General features: G+C 42.2%; 1 protein-coding gene across 1 annotated transcript; it reads left to right on the top strand.

The window, feature by feature from the left end:
- Window positions 1-2,362: 2,362 nt before the first annotated feature.
- LOC133564930 (putative methyltransferase DDB_G0268948) lies at window positions 2,363-27,242 on the top strand. The gene is made up of 6 exons (XM_061919456.1): window positions 2,363-2,545; window positions 4,264-4,424; window positions 18,202-18,418; window positions 21,260-21,363; window positions 26,305-26,442; window positions 26,567-27,242. The coding sequence occupies exons 1-6, from the start codon at window positions 2,435-2,437 to the stop codon at window positions 26,655-26,657; spliced, it is 822 nt and encodes a 273-aa protein (XP_061775440.1). The 5' UTR covers window positions 2,363-2,434; the 3' UTR covers window positions 26,658-27,242.
- Window positions 27,243-27,606: the final 364 nt, after the last annotated feature.

Here is a 27,606-nt window from a genome sequence, read left to right as displayed (position 1 = left end):
CGGACAATTCTGCAAATTTCATGGCTGGCTTACAGCGTGGTCACTCCGGGATCACTTACGACCGCCAGACAATTCTGAAATGTGGATAGATCGGGCCGTTTTGGACTGAATGACGCGTTCTTGCTAGACCGGCTAGCTAGCATGGGAATACTTTGCTGGCTACATCCAGCGGCCTGTGAAGCAGCGGAGTATATGTGTTGTCTGTCTATTTATGAATAATGCAGACGAGGAGTGTGGCTGAGTTCTTGACGTTTACTTCAGAGCGTGCATATCACAACATGCAAGATGCCGTCATGGCGACACAACCTATACCGGGCTACCGCGCATGCTCGTCACTCCTGTTGCATGCTGGGTAGGGTAGTTCTTTTATTCCCTGGCTCATAACATCACAATATAGTACCATGTATATGTGTTCAGTTATCAAAGCACCAAGCAAACAATCGGAAAAATTCCCATCAAATCAATTCCTAGATATGGTCATAATTATTTTAAGTGCACTACGCAGATAAACACAACATTATTAATATTGCTACTACGGATAATTTAATCAAAAGTTCCCTAAAACAGCCCACTACCTATAATATAGGTTTTTTAAACATAAGATCCTTGATAAAAAAAATGTTTCTGCTGTTACCTCAGAAATTGCCTGTTCCGGTGTTATGATTGTGGCTCAGAGATTTGTATGTAGATTATATTTATTTTCCATAACAAACAGGATAACTTAAATACCCTGGCAGTGGCAATAAGCTTAAATGTTTGTATTTACATGTTTTGAGTTGATTTTCATAAAATATGCTATTTAACTGCTACTGTTTAACAAGGACAGATTTAAATTGTGTTTGCACAACAAATGTGTTGGCGCTTTTGTTCATGTGGGAGAATATTCCAATAAAGGTGCACTACACACTACTTTTGAATTCATTATTGGGCTTTGCGTATACAATGCAGTTAATCGCGATTAATCAGAGAAATAGTGCGATTAACTTCGATTAAAATTTTTAATCGTTGCCCAGCCCTAATATATATATATATATATATATAGTCAATTTGTCGAGAAAGCGATAATTTCCCAATTAATTTGAGCGAGGATGAAAGATTCGTGGATGAGAAAATTTAGAGTGAAGGACTAGAAGAAAAAAAAAGGTGATTGCAGTGGGAGCGATTCAGATGTTATTAGACACATTTACTAGGATAATTCTGGAAAATCCCTTATTTGCCATTTTCGGGAATTTTAAACAAGAAAACACCGGCCGTGTTTTTGTGGCTAAAGGCTCCATCTTTCTACTTTGACTTCTCTATTATTAATTGAACAAATTGCAAAAGATTCAGCAACACAGATGTCCAGAATACTATGTAATTATGCGATTAAAGCAGACTAGTTATAGCTGGGATCGAGCTGGAAAATAATATCCGCTACAACCGTTGACGTCAATCGCACGCGTCATCAAACCGCGACGTTTTCAACACAACACTTCGTGGGATATTTAAAATTGCAATTTAGTAAACTAAAAAGGCCGTATTGGCATGTGTTGCAATGTTAATATTTCATCATTGATGTATAAACTATCAGACTGCGTGGTCGGTGGTAGTGGGTTTCAGTAGGCCTTTAAACTATTTGAAAAACGTATTCGGGTCCTACTCTCCTGTTGGAATCTATAAAGTTCTATCTATCTATCTATCTATCTATCTATCTATCTATCTATCTATCTATCTATCTATCTATCTATCTATCTATCTATCTATCTATCTATCTATCTATCTATCCATCCATCCATCCATCCATCCATCCATCCATCCATCCATCCATCCATCCATCTATCTATCTATCTATCTATCTATCTATCTATCTATCTATCTATCTATCTATCTATCTATCTATCTATCTATCTATCTATCTATCTATCTATCTATCTATCTATCTATCTATCTATCTATCTATCTATCCATCTATCTATCTATTTATCTATCTATCCATCCATCCATCCATCCATCTATGTATCTATCTATCTATCTATCTATCTATCTATCTATCTATCTATCTATCTATCTATCTATCTATCTATCTATCTATCTATCTATCTATCTATCTATCTATCTATCTATCTATCTATCTATCTATCTATCTATCTATCTATCTATCTATCTATCTATCTATCTATCTATCTATCTATCTATCTATCTATCTATGAAAAAAAAGAGACAACTTTTAAAAAGATGCTGTTCCTTTAAAGGTCCTAATTGCTAAGCATTCCACATCCCAACAAACCTCCCATCTTACAAGAGACCCATTGTTTGTTTCGCTCTTTGTGTGAAAGTGTGAGTGTGGTAAACGGTGTCCAACTTACTGGTGTGTGTAGTTTTTGAATGAAAACGCAGATTTAAAAGCACTTGTTTTTATTTTTGCAGCTCTCCTGAGGTGTGTTCACCACTTGTCATGGCTCACCGTTTGTTTGAAGGCAAAGAGCACGCGTGCTCTTATCGGAAGTACAGGATTCCTCCGTCGGATCACCTGATCCAGCATGTGATCGACTTTGCGAGAAAACAGGTAAAGCCAAAAGTTAATATTTTCAGTATAAAATGAAATGTGTGTACTAGATACATACAAACCCCGTTTCCATATGAGTTGGGAAATTGTGTTAGATGTAAATATAAACGGAATACAATGATTTGTAAATCATTTTCAACCCATATTCAGTTGAATATGCTACAAAGACAACATATTTGATGTTCAAACTGATAAAAAATTTTTTTTGCAAATAATCATTAACTTTAGAATTTGATGCCAGCTGCACAAGACAAAGAAGTTGGGAAAGGTGGCAATAAATACTGATAAAGTTGAGGAATGCTCATCAAACACTTATTTGGAACATCCCACAGGTGTGCAGGCTAATTGGGAACAGGTGGGTGCCATGATTGGGTATGAAAACAGCTTCCTAAAAAATGCTCAGTCTTTCACAAGAAAAGATGGGGCGAGGTACACCCCTTTGTCCACAACTGCGTGAGCAAATAGTCAAACAGTTTAAGAACAACGTTTCTCAAAGTGCAGTTGCAAGAAATTTAGGGATTTCAACATCTACGGTCCATAATATCAAAAGGTTAAGAGAATCTGGAAAAATCACTCCACGTAAGCGGCATGGCTGGAAACCAACATTGAATGACTGTGACCTTTGTTCTCTCAGACGGAACTGTATCAAAAACCGCCATCAATCTCTAAAGGATATCACCACATGGGATCAGGAACACTTTGGAAAACCACTGTCACTAAATACAGTTCGTCGCTACATCTGTAAGTGCAAGTTAAAGCTCTACTATCCAAAGCGAAAGCCATTTATCAACAACATCCAGAAACGGCGCCGGCTTATCTGGGCCCGAGATCTTCAAAGATGGACTGATGCAAAGTGTAAAAGTGTTCTGTGGCCTGACGAGTCCACATTTAAAATTGTTTTTGAAAATGTTCGACATTGTGTAATCCGGACCAAAGGGGAAGCGAACCATCCAGACTGTTATCGACGCAAAGCCAGCATCTGTGATGGTATGTGGGTGCATTAGTGCCCAAGGCATGGGTAACTTACACACCTGTGAAGGCACTATTAATGCTTAAAGGTACATACAGGTTTTGGAACAACATATGCTGCCATCTAAGCGCTGCCTTTTTCATTGACGCCCCTGCTTATTTCAGCAAGACTATGTCAAGCCACATTCAGCACGTGTTACAAAAGCATGGCTTCGTAAAAAAAGAGTGCGGGTACTTTCCTGGCCCGCCTGCAGTCCAGACCTGTCTCCCATCAAAAAATGTGTGATACATTATGAAGCGTAAAATACGACAGCGGAGACCCCGGACTGTTGAACGACTGAAGCTCTACATAAAAGAAGAATGGGAAAGAATTCCACTTTCAAAGCTTCAACAATTAGTTTTCTCAATTCGCAAGCGTTTATTGAGTGTTGTTAAAAGAAAAGGTGATGTAACACAGTGGTGAACATGCCCTTTCCCAACTACTTTGGCACGTGTTGCAGCCATGAAATTCTAAGTTAATTATTGTTTGCAACAAAAAAAAAAGGTTAATGAGTTTGAACATAAAATTCTTGTATTTGTAGTGCATTGAATTGAATATGGGTTGAAAAGGATTTGCAAATCATTGTATTCTGTTTTTATTTACATGTAACACAATTTCCCAACTCAAATGGAAACGGGTTTTGTATTTTCAATCATGCATGGTTGATTATACATTTGTTTTAATGTTACAACATGTGATACTTTGGCAGGAAGATGGTCCGTTAGAGCTCGCAGTGGACGTGGGCTGTGGGTCAGGTCAAGGTACCGTGCAGCTGGCCAAACACTTTGTTTCTGTGGTGGGAACGGACATTAGCCCTGCCCAGATACAGGAGGCTTTGGAGCATGCTAAAGAGCCAAACATTACATATAGGTAAGCCCAAATCTACTGAAAATTAAAATCAATGTATGTATTTTTTTTTTCCACACTGCAATTTATTTGCTTGTACTTTTCATACGGAAGCCAGTGAAACAGGAAGTTGCTGCAACTGTGTGTGGTTTCCCCCAATTCCGATGATTCGAGGGTTGATGACATCAGTGTCCAATGTTGGATGTGATGTAGAGCAGTGGTCCCCAACCACCGGGCCGCGGTACCGGGCCACAGAAGAATTTTTTATTCATTTTTATAAAAAAAAAAAAAAAAAAAAAAAAAAATATATATATATATATATATATATATATATATCTTTTTTTCTTTTTTTTTTTATTAAATCAACATAAAAAACACAATATCCACTTACAATTAGTGCACACCACAAAAACCTTCCTTTTTCATGACAAAAACCTCCCTTTTTCATGACAAAGAAAAAAAAAAAAAAAAAGAAGGATTCTCCCACCCCCCGGGCCGCGGGACAAATTATTAAGCGTTGACCGGTCCACGGATAAAAAAAGGTTGGGGACCACTGATGTAGAGTGTATATCAGAGCTGGGCAAATATTTTGACACAGGGGCCACATTGAGAGAAAAAAACATGTGGGCACCAAGGTGTATATTTGTATACATGGTATGTACACATTTAGCTGTGGAAATCTGCTGTACAGTATGTGTTTGGGTCCCTTTTTTTTCCAGGAACACTAATGATAAGATAGAATTAAAAAAAAGTTATGACAGACCACCTCCAAAAAAACTGAATGGAATTTTACAGTTTTTTACTGAATGGGACACCCAAATGCCCTGCGATGAGGTGGCGACTTGTCCAGGGTCTACCCCGCCTTCCGCCCGATTGTAGCTGAGATAGGCGCCAGCGCCCCCCCAGTGACCCCAAAAGGGAATAAGCGGTAGAAAATGGATGGATGGGACACCCAAACGGGCTTCCCGGTGGCAGAGGGGTTAGTGCGTCTGCCTCACAATACGAAGGTCCTGCAGTCCTGGGTTCAAATCCAGGCTCGGGATCTTTCTGTGTGGGGTTTGCATGTTCTCCCCATGAATGCGTGGGTTCCCTCCGGGTACTCCGGCTTCCTCTCACCTCCAAAGACATGCACCTGGGGATAGGTTGATTGGCAACACTAAATTGGCCCTAGTGTGTGAATGTGAGTGTGAATGTTGTCTGTCTATCTGTGTTGGCCCTGCGATGAGGTGGCGACTTGTCCAGGGTATACCCCGCCTTCCGCCCGATTGTAGCTGAGATAGGCGCCAGCGCCCCCCCCGTGACCCCAAAAGGGAATAAGCGGTAGAAAGTGGATGGATGGGACACCCAAACATTTATTGTCTTAAAGTTCTGTTACATGTTAAGATTGGGGTGTTTTTGGAGGACGGATTTTGGATTCAGAGTTTTTCGAGTTAAGTAGGCGCGTAAGTTGAGTTAATACTGTATTTAACATGTCAATAATAAAATCCGAAAATAAAATCCGCTGTTGGAACTGATTTAAAACAAGAAATAGGTATCACGTTCCACGTTACAGTTGTTTTATTTAGTATTTTCCCAAAGTTTACATGCCCTGGTGCTCCTATTTGGATATTGTGGTGGACATTAAGAACCGTGTTTACGATGTGTTTTGAAGCTCAACATGTGTCCCTTCAAACTCCCCGTAAAAAACGCCAGTGTTCTGTGGACAACGATGTTATTTTGGGAGCCACGTTTCCACAGAACTAAGGGTCGGGGGTGTCATACTTCTCTCGTCATTGTTATTCTTTTTGTTGTGAAGTATATTTCTGAGAATCTGCTGTTAAAGGCCTACTGAAATGCGATTTTCTTATTTAAAAGGGGATAGCAGGTCCATTTTATGTGTCATACTTGATCATTTTGCGATATTGCCATATTTTTGCTGAAAGGATTTAGTAGAGAACATCGACGATAAAGTTCGCAACTTTTGGTCGCTAATAACAAAGCCTTGCCTGTACCGGAAGTAGCAGACGATATGCGCGTGACGTCACGGGTTGTGGAGCTCCTCACATCCTAACATTGTTTACAATCATGGCCACCGGCAGCGAGAGCGATTCGGACCGAGAAAGCGACAAATTCCCCATTAATTTGAGCGAGGATGAAATATTCGTGGATGAGGAAAGTGAGAGTGAAGGACTACAAAAAAACGGTTATACAGTGGGAGCGATTCAGATGTTATTAGACACATTTATTAGGATAATTCTGGAAAATCCCTTATCTGCTTATTGTGTTACTAGTGTTTTAGTGAGATTATATGGTCGTACCTGTACAACCTGAAGGTCGGCCCCGCACCTTTCTTCAGCACCAGTCGACGCGTGGTGGCAATGCCCATCTCTGTCCTTCGCAAGGGACCCTCTTCGAAACACGACATTTCGAAATGATAGCTGCATAATACACTGTACTTTGTGTGTGTGGTCCAAGCCATCTCTGTTCCATAGTACAGCTTGACTGTCATCTTTCGGGAATGCAAAAAATGAAACACCGGCTGTGTTTGTGTTGCTAAAGGCGGCCGTAATAAACCGCTTCCCACCTACAGCTTTCTTCTTTGACGTCTCCATTATTCATTGAACAAATTGCAAAAGATTCAGCAACACAGATGTCCATAATACAGTGGAATTATGCGATGAAAACAGGCAACTTATAACTGGGAATGGTCCTGGAACAAAATGTCCTCTACAATGTGTGACGTCACGCGCACGCGTCATCATACAGCAACGTTTTAGCATGATACCTCCGCGCGAAATTTAAAATTGCAATTCAGTAAACTAAACCGGCCGTATTGGCATGTGTTGCACTGTTAAGATTTCATCATTGCTATATAAACTATCAGACTGCATAGTCGGTAGAAGTGGGTTTCAGTAGGCCTTTAAGGGCTTACTGCAAAAAGCACATCAAAGATCATCTATATGACATTACACCAGTGTTTTAAGGATTGTGCTGCAAAAATGTTAGTCTTTGCCAAGTTCTTTTTGGCCCCTTGGCCACCAGTTTAATAGCCCACATGGGTGGTAGGTCATATAAACATTGAAATGGGGTGACAAAGCGCAAGGAAAAGGAAAAAAGAGACAAGTGTAGCGGTGGTGAAGTGAATTATATTTATATAGCGCTTTTCTCTAGTGACTCAAAGCGCTTTACATAGTGAAACCCAATATCTAAGTTACATTCTTAAACCAGTGTGGGTGGCACTGGGAGCAGGTGGGTAAAGTGTCTTGCCCAAGGACACAACGGCAGTGACTAGGATGGCGGAAGCGGGAATCAAACTTGCAACCCTCAGCCGTGTGGTTTTTCCTGCTATAAACTTCTGGAAAAAATAGACCTCTTATGCAAAATACAAGTGTACAAACATAAGTTTGCCAAATGTTTACACAGTTACAAACTGTTTTTTATACAACAGAAGCACTTTATTGTTTTTATTATTTAATTCGTTTCAAACATTTTCGTCATTCGCTGGCCGAATTTGGCCCCCAGGCCCCCAGTTGAATAGCCCTGACCTTAATCTTTTATATGTGCTGCATGCTGTTTCAGAATGTCTTTGTTTGTCTGTCTTATTTTCTTCTGCCTTCATAATCCTGGAGCTGATTTTTCTCAGATCATGAACAATGTGATCTTTGTCTTTTAAAGTCAGAATATATAGTGTTGCCCTTACAACAAAACAAATATGCTTTAAATTAATTTTGCACCATGCAATTATTGCATATAATTTGGCTTGAATTGCTGATTGATTGTGAATAAAGGATACTGTTTATTTTGTATTTAAATGCTCTGGAATGTTGGTTGAGACCTCAGTTATTCTCAACCCAATTGTTTCTTTATTAAACCTTGGGGATCCCTCAAATAGTTCCTGGGGACCCAGAAGGTGTGTCAGCCATGAAAGTTGTTTATATTAATATTTTTTTGTAAATCTGTAGATCAGCCTGTTAATAACAAATCAAACCCAACCCTATTCATTTAGCACTTTTCATACACAGGGTAGTGTTGTTAAAAAAAAATGAAAAGAAAACACACACACTCCTGCCCGCACACGCACACTCACAAACACACAAACACACACCCACACACATGCATTCACACACGCACTCACAGGACAAAAAAAAACTAAACATGGCATGCTGCCTGGATTTGAGGAAAAACTCCTCCTTCAAAGCGTCCACACTGGAGAATAACAAAAATTAACGGCATCTAAAAATTAGTATGAAACATATGATAAAATATCTGTAAAAAAATCAAATACAAATAATACAATAATAAGTTCATAAAAACTTAACATTGAGATATTAATAGGAGTAATTTGAATATAATTAAGATTAAAAAATCAAAACAGTTTAACATTATCAGTAAAAAGCCTGATTAAAAACATGTCTTTTGCCTTTAAAAAGTAAATAGTAATTTAATGGTCTCTGCTGTCTTGTGGCTCTCTGGCAGGCTGTTCAACAGGTGGGAGCCGTAGTGGCTATATGCCGCCTACCTGTGGGTCTTTTTACTGGTATTTGGTAAAGATAAAAGGGCCTGTGCCAGAGGACCTTAAGGCCTGCGAGGGTTGATAAGGTAAAAGCAGGTAAGATAAAATTGAGGGTGCATGGACATTAAAAAACTCCTCTCTGAGCTGCCACCTTATCGTGGTAGAGGAGTTTGCGTGTCCCAATGATCCTAGGAGCTATGTTGTCCGGGGACTTTAAGCCCCCTGGTAGGGTCTCCCAAGGCAAACTGGTCCTAGGTGAGGGACCTGACAAAGAGCAGCTCGAAAACCTCTATGAAAAGTAAAAACAAAGGACCCAGATTTCCCTCGCCCGGACGCGGGTCACCGGGGCCCCCCTCTGGAGCCAGGCCCGGAGGTGGGGCACGATGGCGAGCGCCTGGTGGCCGGGCCTGTACCCATGCCCGAAGAGGCAACGTGGGTCCCCCCTCCAATGGGCTCACCACCCATAGCAGGGGCCATAGAGGTCGGGTGCAATGTGAGCTGGGCGGCAGCCGAAGGCAGGGCACTTGGCGGTCCGATCCTCGGCTACATAAGCTCGCTCTTGGGACGTGGAACGTCACCTAACTGGGGGGAAAAGGAGCCTGAGCTAGTGCGCGAAGTAGAGAAATTCCGGCTGGATGTAGTCAGACTCACTTCGACGCACAGCAAGGGGTCTGGAACCACTTCTCTTGAAAGGGGCTGGACTCTCTTTCACTCTGGCGTGGCAGGCAGTGAGAGGCGACGGGCTGGGGTGGCAATTCTGGTTCCCCCCCGGCTTAAAGCCTGCACGTTGGAGTTCAACCCAGTGGACGAAAGGGTAGCCTCCCTCCGCCTTCGGGTGGGGGGACGGGTCCTGACTGTTGTTTGCGCTTACGCACCAAACAACAGTTCAGAGTACCCACCCTTTTTGGGTACACTCGAGGGAGTACTGGAGAATGCTCCCTCGGGTGATTCCCTTGTTCTGCTGGTGGACTTCAACGCTCATGTTGGTAACGACAGTGAAACCTGGAGAGGCGTGATTGGGAAGAGTGGCTGCCCGGATCTGAACCCGAGTGGTGTTTTGTTATTGGACTTCTGTGCTCGTCATAGTTTGTCCATAACAAACACCATGTTCAAACATAAGGGTGTCCATATGTGCACTTGGCTCCAGGACACCCTAGGCCGCAGTTCCATGATCGACTTTGTAGTTGTGTCATCGGATTTGCGGCCTCATGTTTTGGACACTCGAGTGAAGAGAGGGGCTGAGCTTTCTACCGATCGGCACCTGGTGGTGAGTTGGCTGCGATGGTGGGGGAGGATGCCGGACAGACCCTGCAGGCCCAAACGCATTGTGAGGGTTTGCTGGGAACGTCTGGCAGAGTCTCCTGTCAGAGAAAGTTTCAATTCCCACCTCCGGAGGAACTTTGAACATGTCACGAGGGAGGTGCTAGACATTGAGTCCGAGTGGACCATGTTCCGCACCTCTATTGTCGAGGCGGCTGATCGGAGCTGTGGCCGCAAGGTAGTTGGTGCTTGTCATGGCGGTAATCCTAGAACCCGCTGGTAGCGTTGAGGGATGCCGTCAAGCTGAAGAAGGAGTCCTATCGGGTTCTTTTGGCTCATAGGACCCCGGAGGCAGTGGACAGGTACCGACAGGCCAAGCAGAGTGCAGCTTCAGCGGTCGCAGAGGCAAAAACTCGGACATGGTAAGAGTTTGGGGAAGCCATGGAAAATGACTTCCGGATGGCTTCGAAGCGATTCTGGACCACCATCAGCCGCCTCAGGAAGGGGAAGCAGTGCACTGTCAACACCGTGTATGGTGCGGATGGTGTTCTGCTGACCTCAACTGCGGATGTTGAAGGAATACTTTGAAGACCTCCTCAATCCCACCAACACGTCTTCCTATGAGGAAGCAGTGCCTGGGGAATCTGTGGTGGACTCTCCTATTTCTGGGGCTGAGGTTGCTGAAGTAGTTAAAAAGTTCCTCGGTGGCAAGGTCCCAGGGGTGGATGAGACCCGCCCGGAGTTCCTTAAGGCTCTGGATGCTGTGGGGCTGTCTTGGTTGACAAGACTCTGCAGCATCACGTGGACATCGGGGGCGGTACCTCTGGATTGGCAGACCGGGGTGGTGGTGGTCCCTCTCTTTAAGAAGGGGGACCGGAGGGTGTGTTCCAAATATCGTGGGATCACACTCCTCAGCCTTCCCAGTAAGGTTTATTCAGGTGTACTGGAGAGGAGGCTACGCTGGATAGTCGAACCTCGGATTCAGGAGGAACAGTGTGGTTTTCGTCCTGGTCGCGGAACTGTGGACCAGCTCCATACTCTCGGCAGGGTTCTTGAGGGTGCATGGGAGTTTGCCCAACCAGTCTGCGTGTGCTTTGTGGACTTGGAGAAGGCATTCGACCGTGTCCCTCGGGAAGTCCTGTGGGGAGTGCTCAGAGAGTATGGGGTATCGGACTGTCTTATTGTGGCAGTCCGATCCCTGTACGATCAGTGTCAGAGCTTGGTCCGCATTGCTGGCAGTAGGTCAGACACGTTTCCAGTGAGGGTTGGACTCCGCCAAGGCTGCCCTTTGTCACCGATTCTGTTCATAACTTTTATGGACAGAATTTCTAGGCGCAGTCAAGGCATTGAGGGGTTCCGGTTTGGTGGCCGCAGGATTAGGTCTCTGCTTTTTGCAGACGATGTGGTCCTGTTGGCTTCATTTGGCCGGGATCTTCAGCTCTCACTGGATCGGTTCGCAGCCGAGTGTGAAGCGGCCGGAATGAGAATCAGCACCTCCAAATCCGAGTCCATGGTTCTCTCCCGGAAAAGGGTGGAGTGCCATCTCCGGGTTGGGGAGGAGACCCTGCCCCAAGTGGAGGAGTTCAAGTACCTAGGAGTCTTGTTCACGAGTGGGGGAAGAGTGGATCGTGAGGTCGACAGGCGGATCGGTGCGGCGTCTTCAGTAATGCGGAAGTTGTACCGATCCGTTGTGGTGAAGAAGGAGCTGAGCCGGAAGGCAAAGCTCTCGATTTACCGGTCGATCTACGTTCCCATCCTCACCTATGGTCATGAGCTTTGGGTCATGACCGAAAGGATAAGATCACGGGTACAAGCGGCCGAAATGAGTTTCCTCCGCCGTGTGGCGGGGCTCTCCCTTAGAGATAGGGTGAGAAGCTCTGTCATCCGGGAGGAACTCAAAGTAAAGCCGCTGCTCCTCCACATCGAGAGGAGCCAGATGAGGTGGTTCGGGCATCTGGTCAGGATGCCACCCGAACGCCTCCCGAGGGAGGTGTTTAGGGCACGTCCAACCGGTAAGAGGCCACGGGGAAGACCCAGGACACGTTGGGAAGACTATGTCTCCCGGCTGGCCTGGGAACGCCTCGGGATCCCCCGGGAAGAGCTAGACGAAGTGGCTGGGGAGAGGGAAGTCTGGGCTTCCCTGCTTAGGCGGCTGCCCCCGCGACCCGACCTCGGATAAGCGGGAGAAGATGGATGGATGGATGGATGGACATTAAAAATTTGAATACCAATAATTGAACTTTTAAATTGACCCTGAAGCGACTTTAAAACCGGTGTAATGTGCGCCTACCCTCTAGTCCAGTGGTTCTCAAATGGGGGTACGTGTACCCCTGGGGTACTTGAAGGTATGCCAAGGGATACATGAGATTTTTTTTAAATATTCTAAAAATAGCAACAATTCAAAAATTCTTTATAAATATATTTATTGAAAAATACTTCAACAAAATATGAATGTAATAAACTGTGAAAAGAAATGCAACAATGCAATATTCAATGTTGACAGCTAGATTTTTTGTGGACATGTTCCATAAATATTGATGTGAAAGATTTCTTTTTTTGGGGAAGAAATGTTTAGAATTAAGTTCATGAATCCAGATGGGTCTCTATTACAATCCCCAAAGAGGGCACTTAAAGTTGATGATTACTTCTATGTGCAGAAATCTTTATTTATAATTGAATCACTTGTTTATTTTTCAACAAGTTTTTAGTTATTTTTAGATCTTTTTTTCCTAATAGTTCAAGAAAGACCACTATAAATGAGCAATATTTTGCACTGTTATACAATTTAATAAATCAGAAACTGATGGCATAGTGCAGTATTTTACTTCTTAATCTCTTTTTTTCAACCAAAAATTAGGTTTAAAATTAGGGGGTACTTGAATTAAAAAAAAATTCACGGGCGGGTACATCACTGAAAAAAGGTTGAGAACCACTGCTCTAGTCTTTGTCAGCGCGGGTGACGCTGAGTTCTGTAAGAATTGTTGACTTCTGATATTCTTTTTTGGAAGGCCATAGAGCAGGGCTTTACAATACTCTAAACGACAGGAAATAAAATCATGCATTAGCACCTCCGTGTTGGCCTGAGATAAATGGGTGGACTCTGGCTATGTTGTTGAGATGATAAAAAAAATATTTTTTAATACGTGGGATTAAAGTCAAAATCAAGCCCAGATTTTTTAAAGACTGTGTTGGTTTAAAATCCTGTAATTTTGGTAAAGGTTTCTCCCTCTGGCCTTAAGGGCATATAACTAAAACATTGGTTTTGTCCTTGTTGAGCAGTCGGAAATTCCCTGCCACCCATGAATTGATTTCGACAATGAAAACGATATCTTTTAGTCCTGTGTCATCAATGTACCACTGTGTAAACCGATGCCATGTCTCCCAATGACGTCCCCAAGAGCCAGCATATAAAGATGAAAAAGAATGGGACCTAAAATTGAGCCTTGAGGAACCCCTCATCTTATCTCACGGGTTCCTAAAGGAACATGCATGTAAAGTTTTGTAGTTTTTGTATATTTTACTCCCTTTTTGTCACAGAAAACCCACTTCTCAGGTGTGAATGAATGATGAGTTCCCACTTCTCTATAAACCTAAGTTATTATTATTATTATTATTATTATTAAAAACACAAACTATGCAATATTCGTGCGTGCACGCAACTATACGTCTAATACACAGGTGTCAAACTCAAGGCCCGGGGGCCATATTTGGCCCCTCACATCATTTAAATCGGCCCACGAAAGCCCTTAAATAGTAAGTCAATAAAGCATTTTACTATTTACATAATGTAATCTTTTCATTGTAACAGACAGAAATACATGTATTACATTCTATAGTAAATATAGTATATTTAAACTGTATTATATAATAATGCAACAAATATGATACAATGATTAATTTAAAACTTTTAAAAATTTCAACAAAATAAATGTCCGCTTGAGTTATATCAAAGTAAGTTATTCATAAAATTTTATACTGCAGAAATTACAATAGATCCATCCATTCATTTTCTACTGCTTATTCCCTTTTGGGGTCACGGGGGGCGCTGGCGCCTATCTCAGCTACAATCGGGCGGAAGGCGGCGTAAACCCTGGACAAGTCGCCACCTCATCGCAGAATTACAATAGATTTTACAGTACAAATAATTGGCAGCTAAATTCTCAGGATTTTACAGTAAAAAGAAAAACAATAGTTCCGTTTTTCTATTTACAGTAATTTGCTGTAAAAAAAACATCGTAAATTTTATGGTGAAGTTGTGGCGACTCAGCTGCCAGTTTTTTTTTTTTTTAACAGAACATTTTATTTTATTTTTTTACAGTGTATGCAATGTAATACACATATAATAATCAAATGCACAGTAATTATTTTTACAGTATCATGAAGTGAATTCTTATACATTTGTATTCATAAATTATATACGGTTACAAACGTCCCTCTTAGGGCAGCCATAACTGCAATGTGGCCCTCAGTGTCGAAATAATTGTATCTAAGTTATCACAAAACTTTGTATTTCAATGAGTTACCGGCGAGCAGACAAAAGCTGTCTTTGATCTTACCAATCAAAAGGCTTGAAAAACTCCACTGGGTAGGATGGGAAGCGACATGAAGGTGTCCGTTTCTTTGTATTGTAATCCACAGGAAGATTTTGTCTTGACCAAAGATCTACAAAGCGGAGAGGAAGCAGGACCTGACCCCTTCCAGACACTTTTTCTTTGAACTGTATTATGACCAAAGGCAGCGGCTGTTTACGACCCCTATCCCGTTAGAAACAGCTGTTGCCATGTAATCAGGGAAAGTCCGAATAAAAGAGGAGACGTACAAGGAGACTGTACAAGAGTACAGCCCAGATGTTTCTCCTCAATTGAGCGCCATTAAATTCTGTCTCTGTTAAATTCCTTGCTTCTTTGTCTGTTTAATAGATGTCATCAGTGTTTGAACCTGACACTCAGTGTAACCATGTTCGGCACCCCTTGTCTATATGGTACTCAATGGTACTCTGGCGGTATCTAGTGGTTGAAGTGTCAAATTACACTTCTAATCGGATTTTCATGTATTTATTTTTTTTTGCTTGAAAATAGCATAATAAGATAACTGAAGGTTAAGTGTAGAAAGCGACAGCACTGAGGCAGAGACCTCTTTTAGCCTGAGGCGTATTTATTAATATAATAAAATGACGTGTGTAATAAATCCAAATGCGTACGGTGTGACTATGTGATGCGTCTAGCTGGTGAGTGTTACCGTACAATGTTGAAGGTGCGTGTTGTGAGAGGTGCGGAAGCCAAGAAGGGGCAAGGCAGGCTTGGACGTCTGTGGGCAAGCAAGTGGTCAAGGGTAGGAGCGAGGTGTCCGAGTCCGTGCTTAGGCGAGAGGTCGAGATCCGGGAAGGCAACAAGAAGACCAGAGGGAATCCAGGGAGACGAGACACACAGCTCGAATCCAGGGAACAAACAGGAACTACGGAATGACGGCAGGATAGGAGGCAATGAGCACAGAGATGGGGAAACGCAGAGAGACAGTAGGCACATGAAAAAGGAGCTAGAGACGTCAGGGCTTACTGAACTACGTTCTGGCGCTGGAACGCAGGACATGCTGGCTTAAGAAAGGCGTCGAGCTCTCATGTGTGCATATTGTAGGCCGCAGCAGAAGAGGAATGCCTGTGGGCGTGTCCAGAGGCTCGCTCAGAAGAATGAGAGGCGTCAGGTGCTTGAGCCGTAACAATGACAGGTGTACAGTATTATTGAAAATGGCCATTTTTTTTTTAAAGGAAATCAATGTGGGACTAAAGGGACCCGGAACTCCCATGTATACTCACTCCAGTTTGTGCTTAAAATAACTTGGCAAAGAACGGACAAAGCAAATTTTGAGATTGATTCTGATACAAGGGCAGCAGGGTGGGACAGGGGTTAGTGCATGTGCCTCACAATACGAAGGCCCTGAGTAGTCCTGGGTTCAATCCCGGGCTCGGAATATTTCTGTGTGGAGTGTGCATGTTGTCCGGCTTCCTCCCACCGGCACAAACATGCACCTGGGGATAGGTTGATTGGCAACACTAAATTGGCCCTAGTCCCAGTGATGAGGTGGCGACTTGTCCAGGGTGTACCCTGTCTACCGCCCGAATGCAGCTGAGATAGGCTCCAGCACACCCCGCGACCCCGAACGGGACAAGTGGTAGAAAATGGATGGATGGTTAAATTCTGATACAACTCTTGTGGCCATATTTCATCCCGCTAACGTTTAAAATGAACATTCTGTTGCATGATGTCAATCAATCAATCAATCAATGTTTATTTATATAGCCCCAAATCACAAATGTCTCAAAGGACTGCACAAATCATTACGACTACAACATCCTCGGAAGAACCCACAAAAGGGCAAGGAAAACTCACACCCAGTGGGCAGGGAGAGTTCACATCCAGTGGGACGCCAGTGACAATGCTGACAATGAGAAACCTTGGAGAGGACCTCAGATGTGGGCAACCCCCCCCCCTCTAGGGGACCGAAAGCAATGGATGTCGAGCGGGTCTAACATGATACTGTGAAAGTTCAATCCATAGTGGCTCCAACACAGCCGGGAGAGTTCTGTTCAAGCGGATCCAAGACAGCAGCGAGAGTCCCGTCCACAGGAGACCATCTCAAGCGGAGGCGCATCTGCAGCGTAGAGATGTCCCCAACCGATACAGGCGAGCGGTCCATCCTGGGTCCCGACGAGCGGTTCATCCTGGGTCTCGACTCTGGACAGCCAGTACTTCATCCATGGTCATCGGACCGGACCCCCTCCACAAGGGAGGGGGGGACATAGGAGAAAGAAAAGAAGCGGTAGATCAACTGGTCTAAAAAGGAGGTCTATTTAAAGGCTAGAGTATACAGATGAGTTTTAAGGTGAGACTTAAATGCTTCTACTGAGGTAGCATCTCGAACTGTTACCGGGAGGGCATTCCAGAGTTACTAAACAGCTAAATCTCCCTAAACTTTAGCCACAGATTTCCATCCATCCATCCGTTTCTACCACTTATTCCCTTTGGGGTCGCGGAGGGCGCTGGTGCCGATCTCAGCTACGATCGGGCGGATGGCGGCTTTACACCCTGGACAAGTTGCCACCTCATCGCAGGGCCAACACAGATAGACGGACAACATTCACACACTAGGGCCAATTTAGTGTTGCCAATCAACCTTTCTCCAGGTGCATGTCTTTGGAAGTGAGAGGAAGCCGGAGTACCTGGAGGGAACCCACGCAGTCACGGGGAGAACATGCAAACTCCACGCAGAAAAATCCCCAGTCCGGGATTGAACCCAGGACGACTCAGAACTTTCGTATTGTGAGGCAGATGCACTAACCCCTCCTCCACCGTGCTTGCCCACCCAGGGATAAGAAGGAGGAATATAAAACTGAATGTTTGGCTTCTCCAAGTTAGGAGTGCCTCATTTTTGACTTGACCTCCTCCAGGAACTGCAGCCCTGTATAATGACACTCGCTTTTAACAAAGCATCGCCAACGTCTCTTTTGATCCGGAGGTGGCATCTCGAACTGTTACCAGGAGGGCATTCCAGAGTACTGGAGCCCGAACGGAAAACGCTCTATAGCCCGCAGACTTTTTTGGGGCTCTAGGAATCACTAATAAGCCGGAGTCTTTTGAACGCAGATTTCTTGCCGGGACATATGGTACAATACAATCGGCAAGATAGGCTGGAGCTAGACCGTGTAGTATTTTATACGTAAGTAGTAAAACCTTAAAGTCACATCTTAAGTGCACAGGAAGCCAGTGCAGGTGAGCCAGTACAGGCGTAATGTGATCAAACTTTCTTGTTCTTGTCAAAAGTCTAGCAGCCGCATTTTTTACCAACTGTAATCTTTTAATGTCATCTTCAAAGACATAAAAATACCCACAAAGGGTCCCCCCAAGGGTTGATCACAACCCTTAGGCATTTCTTCATTAGAACCATCACCAATTGAATAATCTATTACGAAAAAGGACCACAAAAAGAGCATTTGTTGAACGTTGAAGTACAGCATGGAACATGTCTAATTCACTCTTCTGTCATCGCCTTCAGGCAGTGTGTGGCCGAGGAGCTGCCGTTTGCCGACGGCTCAGTGGACCTGATAACTGCCATGTCTGCCTTCCACTGGTTTGACAGGCCACGCTTTCTTCAGGAGGCCCATCGGGTCCTGAAGCCTCACGGCTGCTTGGCTCTGCTCAACTACACCGTCGAGATGGATCTCAGCTACCCCGATTGCTGCTTGCAGTCACTGAACCAAGTCTGCAAAGAGGTGCTTGTTCTGGTTTAACCTCTTTTAAATATTAGAACTGCTGAACAAAAGGAGTTCCAATCTACTACTCTGTAGATAACACCTGCGATGCTGCCCGTTAAGCTTTTCAATCTGGCCCGCCGGACATTCCTAAATAATTTCTTTGTATCTTTAAGATGGAAACTGTAGCTGCCGTTATGATGTGCAGTGATATTTTCAAATGAACTTGAGTCTTGAACTATACAAAGTATTTCAATAGTTGGAATCTGCGCTTTTGCATGCTATTCTACAAACCCCGTTTCCATATGAGTTGGGAAATTGTGTTGGATGTATATATACACGGAATGCAATGATTTGCAAATCCTTTTCAACGCATATTCAATAGAATGTACTACAAAGACAACATATTTGATGTTTAAACTCATAAACTTTATTTTTTTTTTGCAAATAATAATTAACTTAGAATTTCATGGCTGAAACATGTGCCAAAGTAGTTGGGAAAGGGCATGTTCACCACTGTGTTACATCACCTTTTCTTTTAACAACACTCAATAAACGTTTGGGAACTGAGGAAACTAATTGTTGAAGCTTTGAAAGTGGAATTATTTCCCATTCTTCTTTTATGTAGAGCTTCAGTCGTTCAACAGTCCGGGGTCTCCGCTGTCGTATTTTACGCTTTATAATGTGGCACACATTTTCGATGGGAGACAGGTCTGGACTGCAGGCGGGCTAGGAAAGTACCCGCACTCTTTTTTTTTTACGAAGCCACGCTGTTGTAACACATGCTGAATGTGGCTTGGCATTGTCTCGCTGAAATAAGCAGGGGCGTCCATGAAAAAGACAGTGCTTAGATGGCAGCATATGTTGTTCCAAAACCTGTATCTACCTTTCAGCATTAATGGTGCCTTCACAGATGTGTAAGTTACCCATGCCTTGGGCACTAATGCACCCCCATACCAGCACAGATGCTGGCTTTTGAACTTTACGTCGATAACAGTCTGGATGGTTCGCTTCCCCTTTGGTCCGGATGACACGATGTGGAATATTTCCAAAAACAATTTGAAATGTGGACTCGTCGGACCACAGAACACTTTTCCACTTAGCATCAGTCCATCTTAGATGATCTCGGGCCCAGAGAAGCCGGCGGCGTTTCTGGATGTTGTTGATAAATGGCTTTCGCTTTGCATAGTAGAGCTTTAACTTGCACTTACAGATGTAACGACAAACTGTATTTAGTGACAGTGGTTTTCTGAAGTGTTCCTGAGCCCATGTGGTGATATCCTTTGGAAATTGATGTCAGTTTTTGATAAAGTGATGTCTGAAGGATTGAAGGTCACGGTCATTCAATGTATGTTTCCGGCCATGCCGCTTACGTGGAGTGAATTCTCCAGATTCCCTGAACCTTTTGATGACATTATGGACCGTAGATGTTGAAATCCCTAAATTTCTTGCAATTGCACTTTGAGAAACGTTGTTCTTAAACTGTTTGACTATTTGCTCACACAGTTGTGGACAAAGGGGTGTACCTCGCCCCATCCTTTCTTGTGAAAGACTGAGCAGTTTTTGGGAAGCTGTTTTCATACCCAATCATGGCACCCACCTGTTCCCAATCAGCCTGCACACCTGTGGGATGTTCCAAATAAGTGTTTGATGAGCATTCCTCAACTTTATCAGTATTTATTGCCACCTTTCCCAACTTCTTTGTCACGTGTTGCTGGCATCAAATTCTAAAGTTAATGATTATTTGCACAAAAAAAAAAGTTGATCAGTTTGAACATCAAATATGTTGTCTTCGTAGCATATTCAACTGAACATGGGTTGAAAATTATTTGCAAATTCCGTTTATATTTACATCCAACACAATTTCCCAACTTACTGTATATGGAAACGGGGTTTGTATTAGTGTTCCTAGAAATAGGACCCACGCACACATTCTGTACAGCCGATTTTCGTGTGTGTGAGTGTGTGTGTGTGTGTGTGTGTGTGTGTGTGTGTGTGTGTGTGTGTGTGTGTGTGTGTGTGTGTGTGTGTGTGTGTGTCGTCCCACAGACTAAAATTGGTCCCCCCAGTCAAAATAATTGCCCAGGCCTGCTGTAGATGCTCTGTGATTGTGAACTCACTACAACTTACTACACTGTAGCGGTCAGGGGGTGGGGCTTAAAAAATAAAAATAAAAACATTTGAATTGATTGCAATTTTTACTTGTAACGATCCAAAATAGATTAAAGAAAAATCTGACAACTATTTGTTTTTTATCTGTCCTGTCCAGCCACTCAGGCAAATCCTATCATTGACGTACACTCCCTTATCTTTATCATATTTACTTTCGAATTAAGAAGTGTTGGATACTTCTTTCTTTGCCTTATTTGACTTTGTTTGAGTAGAATTTTAATGAATTTTTTTTAAGTAATATAGAAATTCATCAGCTCTGTTTTATGGAGGAATGTAGTTAATCACAGAACTGGCACCCAATGTTATCAAAAATATTAATTTTGATTAAAAAAAATTGATTTCCAATCCAGAATTGATTCTGATGAATCAAATCCGATACCGTAGGAAGGGGATTCCTATGGCCCCATTCGTTGCAGGTTACTGACACTTAAAACGTGACAAATTTAGATGCCAGATGGCAGTAAAGTATTGAATACCTTAAAATGCGTTTTGTGTCTGATTGTAACTTTGACCCCAGTGTTAGCTGCTCTATAGCTTGTCGCTTTCCATCATTTTCAGCAGACTGCATTGCAAAATGAATGAGCCTTCCACCCAGGAATGCAACCATGAGTCCCTTCCCTAATGTAAATTGCACCACTGATGACAAAACCCAAGTAAAATGGTCTAATGTTACCTTTTTGTGCTCTTCAGTTTTATGCAGCATTACATCCTTACCGCAGTCCTCACCTTGGTGCCAGTTCTATCGAGCTGTACCGGGAAGCCTACTCATCCATCCCTTATGCTAACAAGGAGTGGTAAGTGACAATAACCTCGTAGGTCCCACCACAGACTGGTTGTGTGCCCATAAAGCACACAAACAAGTCTTGTTACGTAGATAAGACACCTGTTACGGAAACAGCCTCTTCTCAGAAAAGAAATCTCATATGCAGAATACCAAGGATAGTTGAATGGTAAAACATCTAGCTCCCAATCAGAGGGGACTGGGTTCAAATCCCAGTCAGGTTTATCGGTAACTAGGTAACCGTCAGCTGGTGGAGTTATTTTTTAATGTTATAGTATACTGAGACTGATTTTAAATTAAATATGTCATTGGGGCCCGAAATCTCCATTTCAGAAGATCAAAGATGGCTAAGTGGTCAAAGCAGCTATCTCCCAATCAAAAAGGACTAGGTTGAAATCCTTGTCAGATTGATCGGTAACGAGAAATGATCCAGTTGGAGGAGTTGAAATTTGATATCATGGTTTACTGAGACTGGTTCTCAATTAAATATGTCATTGGGGTCTGAAATCTCCTTGCGAAAAGGCCAAGGACAGCTGAATAGTTAAACAATCAAATGGGACTGGGTTCAAATCACAGTCAGCTTGATCAGTAACTAGGAAAGCGTCAGCCGGTGGAGTTACTCTTTTAAATCATAGTTTACTGAGACGGGTTCTCGATTAAATATGTCATTGGGACCTGAAATCTCTTCTTAAGAGGACCAAGGTTAGCTCAGTGGTTAAAGCCGCTATCTCTCAATCAAGGAGAATTCGGTTCAAATCCCAGTCGGGTTGATCGGTAACGAGGAAAGCGTCCGCCAGTGGAGTTACTCTTTTAAACCATAGTTTACTGAGGCAGGTTCATGATTAAATATGTCATTGGGACCTGAAAACTCCCCATTAGAGCACCAAGGTTAGCTGAGTGGTTATAGCAGCTATCTCCCAATCAAGGTGAATTAGGTCAGTCAGGTTGATCGGTAACAAGTAAAGATCCAGTAGGAGGACTTAAAGGTTTATATCATGTTTTTCTGAGACAGGTTCTTAAATATATATGTCATTAAGGAAAGACATCTAATCTGAAGAACACCAAGGATCGCTGAATGGTTAAACAGATAACTCCCAATACAAGGGGACTGGGTTCAAATCCCAGTCAGGTCTATCGGTAACTAGGAAAGCTTCAGCTGGTGGAGTCAAAATGTTATATAATCGTTTACTGAGACAGGTTCTCAATTAAATTTGTCATTGGGGTCCGAAATCTCACCTCAAGAAGACCAAGGACAGGTGAAGGGTTAAAAAGCTACCTCTTAATCAAATGGAACTTGGTTCAAATCCCAGTCAGATTGGTCGGTAACTGGGAAGGCTTCACCCGGTGAAGTAACTCTTTTAAATCATAGTTTACTGAGACAGGTCCTTGATTAAATATGTCATTGGGACCCGAAAACTCCCCATAAGAGGACCAAGGTTAGCTGAATGGTTAAAGCAGCTATCACCCAATCAAGGAGAATTAGGTTCAAATCCCAGTCAGGTTGATCGGTAAAAAGAAAAGATCCAGTACGAGGACTTAAAGGCTTATATCTTATTTTACTGAGACAGGTTCTTAAATATAGATGTCATTGAGGAAAGAAATGTCATCTGAAGAATACCAAGGATAGCTGAATGTTTAACCAGCTAGCTCCCTATCAAAGCAGACTGGGTTCAAATCCTAGTCAAATTGATTGGTAACTAAGAAAGCTTCAGCTGGTGGAGTTAAACGTTTATATCATAGTTTACTGAGGGGCCCGAAATATCCCTTAAAGAAGACCTAGGATGGCGGATTGGTCAAAACATCTATCTCCAAATCAGAAATGACTAGGTTCAAATCCCGGTCAGGTTAATCAATAACTAGGAAAGCTTCACCCGTTGGAGTTAATCGTTTAAATCATAGCATTATGAAGCATAAAATACGACAGCGGAGACCCCGGACCCCGGACTCTACATAAAACAAGAATGGGAAAGAATTCCACTTTCAAAGCTTCAACAATTAGTTTCCTCAGTTCCCAAACGTTTATTGAGTGTTGTTAAAAGAAAAGGTGATGTAATACAGTGGTGAACATGCCCTTTCCCAACTACTTTGGCACATGTTGCAGCCATGAAATTGTAAGTTATTTATTACAATTTCCCAAATTATATGGAAGCGGGGATTGTATATACATATATATATATATATATATATATATATATATATATATATATATATATATATATATATATATATATATATATATACTGTGGGGCAAAAAAGTATTTAGTAAGCCACCGATTGTGCAAGTTCTCCCACTTAAAATGATGACAGAGGTCTGTAATTTTCATCATAGGTACACTTCAACTGTGAGAGACAGAATGAAAAAAAAATCCAGGAATTCACATTGTAGGAATTTTAAAGAGTTAATTTGTAATTTATGTTGGAAAATAAGTATTTAGTCAACCATTCAAAGCTCTCACTGATGGAAGGAGGTTTTGGCTCAAAACCTCACGATACATGGCCCCATTCATTCTTTCCTTAACACGGATCAATCGTCCTGTCCCCTTAGCAGAAAAACAGCCCCAAAGCATGATGTTTCCACCCCCATGCTTCACAGTAGGTCTGGTGTTCTTGGGATGCAACTCAGTATTCTTCTTCCTCCAAACACGACGAGTTGAGTTTATACCAAAATGGATACATGGATGATACAGCAGAGGATTGGGAGAATGTCATGTGGTCAGATGACAACAAAATAGAACTTTTTGGCATAAACTTAACTCGTCGTAGAGATACAGTATACATATATATATATATATATATATATATATATGTATATATATATATATATATATATATATATATATATATATATATATATATATATATATATATATATATATATGTATATGTATGTATATGTGTATGCGTGTGTGTGCGTGTATATATGAACACACATATGTATATGTGTTTTATTATTTGTATATGTATATATGTATATATTTTTTGGGGGGGTGGGTTACATGTGTTATAAAATGCTGGTTTTGACCAAATCTATGCATGTAAACATACCAAGCATATGTATGGATCAATGACGTTGGGTTTAAAGTAGGATGGGCGGCTTTGTGAATTGTGGCCCAGAATTGTTGTACTGTACATGAATGAATGAATGAATGAATGGTTTATTTTGAGCCATGCAAACAAAACAAAAGAATGACATAAAATACAAAAAAATATATATATATACATTATTTTTATACCTACATTGAAAACATTACATGTGACTAATCTTTTGTAGATGTCAAGACTCAAAAGGGAGTGGGAAGAAGTAAACTTATTAGGTCCCACCCCTATACATATACAATATATACATACACAATATATAATACAATAATACATATAATATAATTCAATTCAGTGGTTGCTGCATAGATGCTATATGTTATCTATATATAATACATTGAAATTCACACACACTTATATATATACATATGTACACACACACATATATACACAACACACACGCATATGTACACACATATATACAATCCATATACATATATACATATATATATATATACATACATATTCACACATAATCACATACATACACACATGCATATACCCAAAATACACACACACACACACACACACACACACACACACACACACACACACACACACACACACACACACACACACACACACACACGCACACACACACCTATATAAATACTATATATAATAGTATATATAATATACACTTTTGTCTAAACCAGGGGTGCCCACACTTTTTCTGCAGACGAGGTTCTTTTCAATTGACCAACTCGGGGGGATCTACCTCATTTATATATATCATTTATATTTATTTATTTATGAAAGAGACATTTTTGTAAACAAGTTAAATGTGTTTAATGATAATACAAGCATGTGTAACACATATAGATGTCTTTCTTTCACAAAGACAAGAATATAAGTTGGTGTATTACCTGATTCTGATGACTTGCATTGATTGGAATCAGACAGTAATGATGATAACGCCCACATTTTCAAATGGAGGAGAAAAAAAGTTGTCCTTTCTGTACAATACCACATGAAAGTGGTTGGTTTTTGGCATCTAATTCATCCAGCTTCCATACACTTTACAAGAAAAACATTGGCGGCAAATTCCGTAGCTTGCTTGATTGACATTCACGGCACCCGAAGGTCTTGTGAGATGACGCTGGCTGCTGCCAGTTCATTATTATGAAAAAATGACGGAGAGGAAGGCGAGAAACACTTTTTATTTCAACAGACTTTCGCGCCGTCCCTTCCGTCAAAACTCTAAAGGCTGACTGCACATTTCCTGTCTTCACAATAAAAGCCCTGCTTCATGCTGCCTGCGCTAACAATTAAGAGTCTCGGAAAGCTGGCGTGCACAAGTGATGTGCACGCCAGCTTTCTGAGGGATCGCTTGTGCACGCCAGCTTTCCGAGACTCTTATTTTGTTAGCGCAGGCAGCATGAAGCAGGGCTTTTATTGTGAAGATAGGAAATGTGCAGTCGGCCTTTAGAGTTTTGACGGAAGGTACGGCGCGAGAGTCTGTTGAAATAAAAAGTGTTTCTCGCCTTCCTCTCGGTCATATTTTCATAATAATGATCTTGCAGCAGCCAGCGTCATCTCACAAGACCCTCCGGTGCCGTGAATGTCATTTAAGTGACGTCTTGGTGAAGATTGATGATCACTAATATTTAGGATTTATTTTTTTTAAAAGCCTGGCTGGAGATCGACTGACACACCCCTCGCGGTCTACTGGTAGCTCGCGATTTACGTAATGGGCAACCCCCTATTCTAAACGTTATTAACAGTTTTTGGTGCCTATGAGAACAAGCTTTCATTTTGACTATGATATTAGTGGTTAATAGTGGATCTGTAAAAATATGTGCTTCAAACCTCTTTTGTACAATCAATTCCTCGTGTTTTATTGTACCCTGGCCTGCAGGCATGAAAGTGTGTGCGTGAGAAGAGCCATGCCACTGTGCAGCTACATGGGCTTGGTAGAGTCCTTCTCCAGCTACCAGGCTATGCTCAGAGATGATCCCCAGAAGGCAACCGGGCTCTCACAGGACATTTGTCAAAGGTTCTTCACCCTCTTGCTTTTCACCCATTGTGTCATGAACTCATATTAGTATGTGAAGTCCTGATATCACCTGTTGCATGAGGTGTGACATGTTGACACATTCCTCCTGTGCTCTTCACTGCAGGCTGATGTCCATCATGAAGGTGACGTCTGTAGAGACTCAGGTGATGGTGGGCGTCAAGTATTTCTACCTACTAGCTATGAAGGACTTGTAGTCAAGTGAGCAGTATTCAAATATCAAAAGTACCTGTATGTGTGTAGGAGTTTTGTCAATCAATGTCAATCAATGTTTACTTATATAGCCCTAAATCACTAGTGTCTCAAAGGGCTGCACAAACCACTAGGACATCCTCGGTAGGCCCACATAAGGGCAAGGAAAAATTTCACACCCAGTGGGACGTCGGTGACAATGATGACTATGAGAACCTTGGAGAGGATGAAAGCAATGGATATCGAGCGGGTCTAACATGATACTGTGAAAGTTCAATCCATAATGGATCCAACACAGTCGCAAGATGTCCAGTCCAAAGCGGATCCAACACAGCAGCGAGAGTCCCGTTCACAGCGGAGCCAGCAGGAAAACATCCCAAGCGGAGGCGGATCAGCAGCGCAGAGATGTCCCCAGCCGATACACAGGCGAGCAGGATCGGACCGGACCCCCTCCACAAGGGAGAGTGGGACATAGGAAAAAAAGAAAAGAAACGGCAGATCAACTGGTCTAAAAAGGGAGTCTATTTAAAGGCTAGAGTATACAAATGAGTTTTAAGGTGAGACTTAAATGCTTCTACTGAGGTGGCATCTCGAACTGTTACCGGGAGGGCATTCCAGAGTACTGGAATGTCAAAACATTTAATTTCCTCTTAGAAATAAAGGTGTCAGTAAGGAACTTTTTGTTTTCTTCTATCAAATCAACACAAAAAAACACGAGATACACTTTCAAATAGTGCATCAACCAAAAAAAAAAAAAACACCCTCCCTTCCCCATTCACACTCATCCACACCCACTCCCTCAAAAAGGGCTTGTTTCTTTCTGCTACCAAAATTCTGGTTCCCACAACATAGATAACAGTATGCAAGGGACACAGTCCCTGAAGCACACATGATTGTGTCCACTAACATTATCATTAATTACTATTTTTTATCTAATTGTTTTTATATTATTTT

This window comes from Nerophis ophidion, linkage group LG13 (genome assembly GCF_033978795.1).
Source record: "Nerophis ophidion isolate RoL-2023_Sa linkage group LG13, RoL_Noph_v1.0, whole genome shotgun sequence".
NCBI lineage: Eukaryota > Metazoa > Chordata > Actinopteri > Syngnathiformes > Syngnathidae > Nerophis > Nerophis ophidion.
Note: the sequence above shows the minus strand (reverse complement) of the source record. Positions and strands in the feature narration are given on the sequence as shown.